General features: G+C 38.2%; 1 protein-coding gene across 1 annotated transcript in view; it reads right to left on the bottom strand.

Annotated features, from left to right (window-relative positions):
• Positions 1 to 1925: 1925 nt before the first annotated feature.
• Positions 1926 to 12239, bottom strand: part of LOC133324404 (hemicentin-1) — a gene marked incomplete at its 5' end in the record, with an annotated part of 177357 nt that continues 167043 nt past the window's right edge. Inside the window, 4 exons of the mRNA XM_061533244.1 lie at positions 1926 to 2069; positions 4115 to 4386; positions 11350 to 11355; positions 11944 to 12118. Coding sequence (XP_061389228.1) covers positions 1926 to 2069; positions 4115 to 4386; positions 11350 to 11355; positions 11944 to 12118 — 597 coding nt within the window. The remainder of the gene's footprint in view (positions 2070 to 4114; positions 4387 to 11349; positions 11356 to 11943; positions 12119 to 12239) is intronic.

Below are 12239 nucleotides of genomic sequence, written 5' to 3'. Positions count from 1 at the left end.
TGATCGATCCCGTGCTTCCCATGCTAGACATTTCCAATTATTCCTTATTCTGCTGGACAGACTCCACAATAGTTCTTTCTTGGCTCTCCAAACCTCCAGGTCATTGGCTGACATTTGTGGCCAATAGGGTTTCCACTATAGTGCAAGTGGTGGATCCTTCCAGATTCCATCACGTTCCTTCCGAATCCAATCCTACTGATCTGGCAAGCCGAGGCCTGCTGCATCAAGACATCGTTGATAATGATCTTTGGTGGTCAGGACCTTGGTGGCTTTCCGAAACTTCCGATAAATGGCCAGATTATGTTCCTATCCAAGAGACTAGCATGGAGCGCAAACCCGTCAAGGTCCATTTCTCCTACTTTAACGACACCACTGATATACTTGAAGATTTCTCCTCCTATCCACGAGCGCTTCGAGTGTTTGCTTATGTGTATCGATTTTTCCGACGAACACATCCACGATTCCGTTCCACATTCAACCACGAGTCTCCACTAATTTCCAGTACTGAAATCCTAGTGGCTCAAAATTTATTGATCAAATGGTATTAGAAGTTGCATTTTCCTAATGAATACAATGATTTGTCCAGCAAACATGAAATTTCCACATCGAGTTCCTTATTGAGTCTACATCCGTTTCTGGACTCAGATGGTTTAACCCGTTCCTGTGGACGCTTAGATTCTTCTCCAGGTATTCCGTACGACGAAAAGCGTCCAATCATTCTTCCATACAACACTAAATTCTCCCGACTATATGTCGAATTTGTTCATAAGGTCACTATCCATGGTGGCAACCAGCTCGTTCTCCGGGTCATACGATCCTAGTTCTGGATCCCCAAAGTGAAGAACCTTATCAAGGCTACCATCCATAAATGCAAATCTTGTATTCTGTACAAAAAACATTGCAAAAAACCGATAATGGCAGCACTTCCTCCTGAGCGCACCGAAATTACTCGTCCTTTCTCTCGCACTGGTCTCGACTTTGCTGGACCTTTCGATATCAAAAGTTATTGCGGACGAGCATGTCGAATTACGAAGGGATACGTGTGCGTTTTTCTTTGTTTTTCTACAAAAGCTATACGTTCATTGCAGCTTTCCATCGACTTGTCTCACGACGCAGGTGTCCCGCTCAGATGTTCTCTGATAATGGCACGACGTTCGTGGGTGCATCTAAAGTGCTGGCTAGAGAATTTCTTTGCCGCTTTAACTCCAGGGCATTTCCTAATCGGTACTCCACTACTCGTTCCAGTTGATCCACCTATTGAAAATAACCCGATCTCCTTAGTCAATAGGTGGCAACGTTTGAAGGCTATTCATCAGAGTTTCTGTACTCGTTGGAAGACAGAATATCTCAAAGAGCTTTAGAAACGCAATAAGTGACAAACGCAAGAAAAGAATCTTGGAGAAAATACACTGGTCGCGATATACGACGAAAATCTTCCTCCAAATGCTTGGTGACTCGGAAGAGTAACCAGGATCTACGTGGGCTCAGATCACCATGTTCGAGTCGCAGACGTCGTAACTCAAAGGAGCCTAATTATGCGCCCTATCACCAAGCTTGTCGTCTTGTCCGATGACTAGCTTCCGACTTTCCTACATTCCTAATTCCTCTTATATTCCTGCATAAGTCCTGTTCTGATCCTTCCTTATTTCCTATAGAACAACTATGCCCAAATTTTCCTTCAATGCCAACAAAGCCGGTTCCCGTTCAGCCCCATACCAGGGCAACTTCTTGTGCCGCCTCTGCCCCATGCCCTACGTAAGTGCTGGAAATTCCTGGACATGGACATGGCAGAGCGGTGGGCTGCAGTCTGTCAGCATAATTACTGTGTAAATTGTCTGGCATTGGACCACCCCCTGGTTCCTGCTTGAGTGACACCGGGTGCCGTCACTGAAATAAATTTCACCACACCCTGCTTCATGTGGATCCTAAGTTGAAGGATCAAATTCTTCCACCTCCGAAACGAAACCGATACCGTTCCGCGTCCCCACAACCGTCGACGTCGAAAGCTGTGCGGCCTCATCCGACCACTGCCAAAACAGCCAGGCCTCAGCCGAATCCAGCGTCCGTTCCTGCAGCGAGTAAGAAGTGTCACTCACGGCATTAATTCAGCAAAACAGGACGATCCTTCTCCCCACGGTGCTCGTTCGCGTGGACGCAAAGAATGTTGCGCGTTGTGAAAGTGGAGGGCGCTTTCAGAGTGGATAATCGAATTACCACGAAAACGCCTGACGAGTCACTCCCGGAGGAGTTTAAAAAAAAAAAATTCCCCCACCTCTTCTTTTCCGATCCAAAGTTTTTCCAATCGGCCGGCATAGACATCGTCATCGGGGTGGACATTTATCCAAAGGTGATATCCGAAGGGGTGTATTCGCGAAGTGGGTTGCCGACTGCCCAGAGTACCATTTTTGGCTGGGCAATCTACGGACTATGCTCCTAGGAAATATCCGTTGTTCCATATTGAAGAAAACCCTTTGAATAAAACTGAATTTTCATGAATGTACTATTTTCTTTTCCCATAAAGCACAAACTTTACCTGTTCAGTTATGCAGCGAGAGGATCGGAATAGTATACGACATCCTGGATGGGCGTGTAGCCGTCTTATACATACAACATTCCATTTATTCATGTATTCTTTCCAGTCATATTCCATTGTAAACAGAAAGGACACACACGGATCTATCCCAATTATATCATTGCAGTATTACTGCAAGAGGCCCGGTGATGTTAATGTGGAAATTCCAATTTGGTCACCCTAATCACATACCCTTAGTTTACAAGTCTGGTCACCCTAATTGCGTGACCTAAGTTTCGAGCGCATCCAGAAAATGTGATAGTATTACTGCAAGAGGCCCGGTGATGTTAATGTGGAAATTCCAATTTGGTCACCCTAATCACATACCCTTAGTTTACAAGTCTGGTCACCCTAATTGCGTGACCTAAGTTTCGAGCGCATCCAGAAAATGTGATGGTATTGGTGCCGCTCTATTACTCAACATGTCGTTTGTGTCCTCTTTGTAAGTTTTTCAAATTTTCCTTTGTTCTATTAAATCACTTCTTTACCAACCTGCAACCACAATCGTTCAAATTGGTAAGCGCCGTTCTATTCTACGAATAAAATACAATAAAGAACCATAATTGTTTTATTTTTATTCCTTTTCCTTTTTTTCGAGGGGAAAATATTTCGAGTTCCAAGAAATATTTTCTTTTCGAAAACAGCATATAAATCAGCATTTTCCCGCAGAACTCCCCATAATTGGCAGAATCACATACCCAAATGTTTCTTGTGACAATTCGAAGTTCCTACGTTACAAGCGATACGACCCCAAAAAAACTAAGGGAACTGATGAGAATCAGTGGCGAAATCCGAAACTATAGTCTTCACTGCCTTATCCCTCGACGTACTATGCAAACTTTCCCCACTAATAAATAGTTTTTTTGTTTTTGTTTTTTTATAAAAACTTAGTCGATTATAGGTAAATATTAAAAAATATAATTGAACTCCTTTTTTGGCCAGCCAAATTTAGGACTTTTCCGTAAAAGTGACACAAAAACAAGATATTGTTAAATTTTGTCGGGGTTTTACTTGTTGTGTCAGTGATTACAAATAGGGATTTCGAAATGAAACAGAGGGTACATGTATTTTTGGGGAAAACTGATGGTGAGGCACAACATCAAACATAAACTAAGGCAGGTAAGCGGCTCATTAGTAAATTGTATTTATATCGAAGTTATTACAATGTTATATCTGCTTATTAAATTCAATCAAAGTCCGACATCTGTCTTCACTTCAGAAGCAGACCTTTTACAAAGCAAGTCTGAAAAAGGTTTTAGACTTTCGTTGTAGCGATTTATAATCAATTAACCACGCCTACATTTTCTTGCTCCCGTGGTATATACATGTTTTTAAGCAACCTTCGGGTACTGGTTCTAACAAAAACCGAAATATTTACACATAACTTAAATGATTTTTATAGGAAACATTTATAGATATTCTCATGAAAATACGTAATATTTGTCTACAGTTCCGTGATATAATCAAGTCGTAATATTTATGATATGTGTTCTATAATAAGTGTTCTACACATTTAACACATAATATTTATTTACTACTTACATGTACATCGGAATTAATAGATTCAGGTATTACATCCGGATTTTTGTCGTCATCATTTGTGTCGATTTCCTTTTCATCCGAACTTTTTTCACTTGCTTCTGGGGATAGACTTCTCTGTGGGTGTTCGTTGCAGTATTCTTTTTGGCGACAGTTTCTTCTACGTAAAGGTATTCGAAGGGCGAATATAACTCCTAGTCCTGTAATCAGGATTGTCACCGTCAACCCAAGTGTCAAAGATATCATGGGCGTTACAAAGAAATCCGATTTACTGTCTGTACCTTAAATGAGGAAATTACGTTACAGTACAGTTAATTAAAAAAAGTTAAAATGATGTTATGTACGGCCCGGCCGAACTTTTCATACCCTCCACCAAGACAATGACATTAAAAATATGTAAAATTATTGGGGATCCTGGGTGAAAACGCATGTTATGATACGACCATGAATATACCAAACAAGATGAGAGAAACAGAAGATTTCCACTAGGTAGTGAATTCATTTTTAGTAGAGATGTGGGGGTACCGTTATGTGGGGGCTACACTCAAACTTGGTTCAATAATAATAATTTTTGTAAAAAAAGTGATATACAATGATAACCCAAAATACAAAATTACAGCCAATTTGATTGGAAAACGTGTTCAAAATCCCAAAAACACCGGGCTACCTGAAACTTGGGTCAATATTAATAATTTTTTTGGCGGACATATGGTATACAATGAGAACTCAATAACTTAAATTACAGCCAACTCGGATGAAAAAAACGCACAAAATACCGAATATTGGGAGTGACTATTATATGGGGGCTACTCTGAAATTAATATTTTTTGGTACGACATGTGCTATGCAATGATAACCCAAAATACCAAATTGCACTTATTTCGGTTGGGAAACGTGTCAAAACTTCCCAAAATGCGTAATACCGTTATATGAGAGCTGCGCCGAAACGTGGGCCGATATGTCCTCAACAACTTCCGTGCAAAATTTTAGAGATCTTTCTTAAATATTGCGATCTCTACAGAAATTTCAACAGACGGACGGATACGCATAAATCGATATAGAATTTTATTCTGATCATGGAGTCTCCGCGAATATCTCTATGTTCTCGATCGGATTCTGGTCGGAAATTTTAATATTTTTCGATTTTAACCATACTTGAGTATGGCGACTTTTATGAACTGGTGCGTTGTCCTGCTAAAAAACGAGTCCTTGATTGTTGCTACTTTCCCAAAATGGCAATAATTTGTCTTCCAAGACTTGAACGTACTCCATTGAATTCATTCGACAACATGGAAATGTCAAATAAACGCTATAAAATGCTCCCAAGGCCATTAAGGAACCGCCACCGAAATATCGTATTAAGAAATAACGATATTTCGGTAACCGCCACCTTGGGAGCATTTTATAGCCACGAAATGCTTTATTTGACATTTCCATGTTGTCGGATGAATTCAATGGAGTACGTTCAAGTCTTGGAAGACAAATTATTGCAATTTTGGGAAAGTAGCAACAATCAAGGACTCGTTTTTTAGCAGGACAACGCACCAGTTCATAAAAGTCGCCATACTCAAGTATGGTTAAAATCGAAAAATATTAAAATTTCCGACCAGAATCCGATCGAGAACATGTGTGGAATCTTGACTCATCGTGTCTATGCCGAAAACCTCCAATACCAAACTGTATTTTACCTCCAAGAAGTGATTTTCGATGAATGGCGGTCAATCGATGAAGACTTGCGAATAATTTTGATCAACAGTGTGATGGATAAAATTTTTGAACTTATTCAAAATAAGGGAGGTCCTACCCATTATTTATAAAAGTAATTTTATTTTATTTAAGTTTTAAAAAATAAATTTTTCTAATTTTGTAAAAGTGCGTCTATAGTTATGCAACACCAGCAATTTTGAAAGTGCAGAATTCGGCGAAACCATAAAGAATAAATTAATTATTTTTGTTGAATAATATGTGTTTTTGGTCGTTTTATTGTGAACAATAACTTAATGGGTCCATTTTATTTCTCAACTAACATACCAATTGAATTAAGGGTGCGTCTATAGTTATGATACGCAGTGTATATATGCCCGATATTGTTTTTTTACGTACGAGGCAGTTCGGAAACTTCTTAGCCAAGCACAAAAATCGCGGTATAAACAGAAAAAAATTAAGTTGTTTTGGAAACTTCCATCTCTGTTATGAACACACGTTAAATTTTGTTTCGATCTGGCTACCACTTCATATAGAAACAGGTGTTCAAAAAAAGACGCATCCGCAACTTTTTACAATGGAAAAATTAGAAATGCGTGCTGTCATTTAATATTTACATAAAACAGTTTATCGGGACAAGAAATTCATAATGATATGGTGAATGTGTGGGGATTCGAGAAAAAAACTTCCTGGCTTACAACACGAAAAATATTGTATTCCAAGACAACACACCAGCGTGTTGTAACAATGCCTAACATCAATGAATTAAAGTAAGAGTTCCTTGACCACCCACCTCATTCTCCTGATTTAGCTCCCAGTGATTGATTTAGCTCCCAATTGTAAACCACTATTTTGAAGACCTTGAGGAAAACTATTTTAATCAAGGGATAGAATTGATAGAAGTTTCAGGTGATTATATTGAAAAATAAAAATATTAAAAAAAAAAACTAACAATTCTCTTTCATTGATAGACAAAGAAGTTTCCGAACCGCCCTCATAGAACTCAGGAATTACAATAGTATATAGTTATTATTTTGAAATCAAATTTGCATTGGAATTCAACATTTAAAATGGGCGGGAAAATAGTTTTGCATGAAACTACGTCTATAGGCGAATATAAATAATTACACCACGCCAATGTGCGGAACTAAATAATTAATATCGTTTTACAGAACTTGTAAATTAAACAACGGCTATGGGGAGGAGCTTCAGAATAACACCACGCCCATAAAAACCAAATCATGTTATGTGATATGAGTGGTCAAATTTGCATTGGAATTCAACATTTAAAATGGGCGGGAAAATAGTTTTGCATGAAACTACGTCTATAGGTGAATATAAATAATTACACCACGCCAATTTGCGGAACTAAATAATTAATATCGTTTTACAGAACTTGTAAATTAAACAACGGCTATGGGGAGGAGCTTCAGAATAACACCACGCCCATGTACGCCCACAAAAACCAAATCATGTTATGTGATATGAGTGGTCAAGGTCAGAAATGTTTATTTTAACTTGAATTAGTATTAATTTATGGTGGGATTATCACTTACGGTTATGATAACTATTATCAGATCACCACATTTGCTTGAAATGATAATATATGTAATGTACATATATATGAGCTGCTCAGTACTCACTTTGATTAGGTCAACATTTTGGCAAATATAATATTAGGTTGGGAAAAAAGAAATCCATTATTTTTTCGGCAGATGGCTGTACTGATAGATTCCTCGTATAGTATCGTATTTCAGACTTATGCTCGTTGGAAGGGTGACTCAGGTACTCAATGAGTACGTTTATTTTGAACACATGGATTCAGTTCCAGCTCTATGTTTAACTAGTTATGCACGGTATTATTATTTACCGCATCACGCGGTTATTAACTTTCGTCACTTTCGGTGTCAATTGTGATCCGTACTTGACTATTCGCACTATTCTCTAACTCGCTGACGATGTTCAAGATTTATATCCGATAGCAAGCGAGATTATTCGTAAATTAATGTACGTCGATGATGTGCATTTCGGAACCCATTCCGCTTCGAGCACCACTTAATGTAAAGCCGAACTTCAATCTGCACTAGACTAAATGGACAACTAATTCGAGAGACATTCTTGCAGATTTTCCCAATGATCATTTCATGCATTATTGTGGCTAAAGTTATCATGCAGAAAATCTGGTGCGATGATACTGGTTGGGATAATGTTTTAAATCCCTCCACATTGTCAGAATGGAAAATATTCCAGCCAACTATTCTGTTCATGATAAAGTTAGAATTCCGATGTGGCAGACATGATCGATGCATTACTTCTTACCCTTAATATTTCCGAGTATTCCTTGTTCTGCTGGACAGACTCCACTATAGTTATTTCCTTTCAACAAGACATAGTTGATAATGATCTCTGGTGGTGCGGGCCGAGGAGGATTCGTGAATCTCCAGATCAATGGCCAGAGTTCATTCATTCAACAGAAACAGATGTAGAACGAAAGTCTGTTCGTGGTCATTTTTCAATTCAAAAAATTAACAATTCAATTCAACGGAGGATATCTTGGGAAGCATTTCTTCTTATCAGCGAGTGCTTAGGATATTTTCCTATGTGTATCGATTGTGTGAATGCATTGTGCCCATCCGAGATATCGTTCTTCTTTTCGCAAGCTTCTCAACCTCTCATTCGTTCAGATTTGATCGGAGCTCGTAACATTCTTTACAAATGGTATCAAAAGTTCTCTTATCCAGAGGTCACAGGTCATTGTACTTTAAAAAGGCGGTTTCGTCCTATTGTTTCTCTTCTAAGCTTGAATACATTTCTTGATACCTGGCATTCCTTTCGATGAAAGACGTCCGATCATACTCCCTTGCAGTTGCATGCTATCCACGTTCTATATTCAATTTGTTCATCAGATAGCATTTCATGGCGGCAATAAACTTATTCTTCGAGTTATAAGATCGCAATACTAGATACCAACGGTAAAGCACATAATCAAGACAGTCATTAAGGATTGCAAAACTTGTGCTCTTAAAAAAGGATTGTCAGAAGCAGATCATGGCTGACCTTCCTCCTGAGTGAACAGTTGCATGCTATCCACGCTCTATATTCAATTTGTTCATCAGATAGCATTTCATGGCGGCAATTAACTTATTCTTCGAGTTATAAGATCGCAATACTAGATACCAAAGGTAAAGCACATAATCAAGACAGTCATTAAGGATTGCAAAACTTGTGTTCTTAAAAAAGAATTGTCAGAAGCAGATCATGGCTGACCTTCCTCCTGAGTGAACTGTTCATTCTCCTCCGTTTTCCGTAGCGGTCTTTATTTTCTGGATCGTTTGATTTAAAAACTTATTGCGGGCGTGGTTGTGGTTTCACGAAAGGTTACGAGCGCGTGTGTTTTGCGACCTGTCGACGCCCACGTTCCTAACAGTCATGCATCGGTTCGTTTCTCGAAGAGGATGCCATTTCCACTTGTATTCTGACAACGGTACATCCTTTGTATGTGCGTCCAGAGTTCTTGCTAGAGAATTCATTCAATTTTCGCGTTCGGCTTTTGTCTCTCAATATTCTCTTCAGAATTTGAACTTTCATTTTATTCCACCTGTGACACCTCATATGGAAGGCCTGAGTCAAAAGTTCGCCGGCTCATTCAAGCATATTTTAGAGGAATTCTCCACAATGCTCTCGAGAATTGAGTCGTGTTTAAATTCGGACACCCTGTTCTACGATTTCAACATCTTAAAGCAGTCCATCATAGTTTCTGTTCTCGGTGGAAAACTGAATATCTTCGAGAACTTCAAAATCGTACGATGTGGCAAACTTCAGAAAAATATTGAGGAAAACACATTGGTCGCCATTCATGACGAAAATCTTCCGCCGAATTCGTGGCGGCTTGGTAGAGTCTCTGAGAAGTATCTTGGTTAAGATCGACATGTTCGAGTCGCAGATGTCGTGACTCAGAAAGGCATCATAACTCACCCGATAACCAATCTTGTAGTTCGTCCTTCTGATAAATTAGTTCGTTATTTCTTTCATTTATCTCCCCCTTCCTTTCCTTCTATCTATATTCATGTTACTTCAAGAAGCATATCTAAATCATCCAGCTCCGGCCGCATGAGTCATTTTTGTGCCAAGCTAGCTCATCACAGAAAGAGACGTTTCCTCTGCCATCTGTGCCATAATCCGAATTCATTACGGTTGTGCAGGACATTTTTGGATATGTCCATGACGGAGCGTTTGAATGCTGTACGGCGACATAAATACTGCTTGAACTGCCTGGCTCACGGACATTCACATGGCGAATGTTTTTTGATCGCGACTGCCATCATTGTCATACATTTCACCACACCTTGCTCCAATTAAACCTCAAGCTCTGTGACCAGCTTCTGCCAAGAAATTCGTCGTCCCGGTCTGAATAATGGTCCATATCGCCGCAGCCGTCTACATCTACCGTAGCGCCTTATCGCGCTGCTGAACCCAACAGATCGTCCATTTAGGATCCCTTATATCCAAGAGAACAGGAAGGTATCCTACCAACGGCTCTAGTTGGGATAGATGCGAAAGTTGAGGCACGATGCCTGCTGGATTAGGGTCACCAACGAACCCGCATTGCCCGAAGTTTCGCCGATAAGCACAAACATGCTTGCCTTACGTTGAAGGAGGATACTATTTGATCACTTACCCTCTTTTCTAGACATGACTCTTCGGTTAAGATTGAGGGCACTTTCAGTGTGGATAACCGGATTGTCATGACGACTTCACCCGAGTCTCTTCCGGAAGCACTACGCAGCTATTGTTCTATATTCTATTTTCAATTTGTCTTTCATCGCCTAAATTTGCATCTCTCTCTTGGTACTAAATGCAAATGTTTTCTGTTTTCACTTTTGTCTCAATTGCAACTATCATTGGTAAGATTCGTCTTCAAATTCTATACAAAATTTCGATCAATATTTCCTTTTTCTAAAATCCTTTTTTTTATTTCATTGATTTTTCATATTTATTCCGAGGAGAAATTATTCCTGTTTACAAGAATAGTTTTACCTCATTCTGGCAACAACTAACCATCCCAGCATTTCCAGAAAATCCAGGTTTGGCATTTTCACACGTGTTTGTTTACAGAAACAAAGCCGGTTCATACATTCCAGAGAACGTAAATTACAAAAACAGAAATATGAAAAATAATTAAATAATACGATCATCTTTTTTTCCGTATCCACATTTTCAAATGTATATTTCTATGAATTATCAATTGTTACTAAAATTTTATTGATGCAAACTTTATGCAATAAAATTATGCCTTAAAAACAATAGCTATTCTGTTACATTATAAGATACTTAGCGTTGATCTGTAGGCGAAATGTAAGTTTTTCCCCATAGTAAAGCAATTTCGTGGCGATGTCCGTGGGGGGATTTGCCTGATGCTGATATAAATTGACATACAAAGACTGACTTCCAAAATGTATCAATGCAATGTTTGAATACAATAATACTACGGTATTTAAACATCGTACTCATGCAAAGTTATCGAAACTTGCAACTATGAACTTTGCAAACATATACAATACAAAATAAATGTAATGCAATGTATAACAAACAAATCACCTGTTTTATGAAATAAACAAATATAAAAAACCGCGGCTGTTATAAATTTATTTGGCAATAATTTTCTAATTTATCAGATTTTCCAAAAAATCCGTCAAAAATTTGATGAGTTGATAACAGTTAATTAAAAGAAAAAATGTGTTTTAATATTGCCCAAGCAATTAAAAAAAGATCTCTTCAATGAACATCGTTAAAAATACATTTATTTTTAAAACATATAAATATTTTTACTAAAATTATAATTTTGCGAATCTTTCATTAACTTTCTATTCTTCGGACATTTCATTTCTCGCGCGTAAACAAACATCAACAATAAAACCGATGTAGTTTTGCTTATTAAGTAATATTCGGTACTGTTGCATTATGAAACAGGACGCATTGTTCGAATGCAAATCAATTAACATTTTGAACAAATAGACAATTTTATACAAATTAATAATGGACTATTCCCATTATTAGAGGGTTTAGACTTATTTAAAGCAAAGTTATGATTGACAATTTCTATTTTAATATATTCGATTATTATTTACCTGGTTCCGAAATAAGTTGTTTCTCTGGCATGCCTAGCATTGATGCTGTCAATATGGTCGGATCTGACCTTCCTTTAGAATTAAAGGCATATAGAGTCAATATGTAAACACCACCAGGGGACAGCGATGATACAGTAAATCTTGGAATGGCGGATGTTATGTTAGCCTTTAGGTCCTGCAAAATATAAATGTTTAAATTGTGTGTTATATGAAACCTTAGCTCCGAATAAACTATAAAATGTAAGCATAACTGAACTATAAAATTTAAGCATGTACTAAACTTTGTATGTGCACAT

The sequence above is a fragment of the Musca vetustissima genome, unplaced genomic scaffold, assembly GCF_032173495.1.
Source record: "Musca vetustissima isolate MV318-11 ecotype Yass unplaced genomic scaffold, APGP_CSIRO_Mvet_v1 utg12726, whole genome shotgun sequence".
Taxonomy (NCBI): Eukaryota; Metazoa; Arthropoda; class Insecta; order Diptera; family Muscidae; genus Musca; species Musca vetustissima.
Note: the sequence above shows the minus strand (reverse complement) of the source record. Positions and strands in the feature narration are given on the sequence as shown.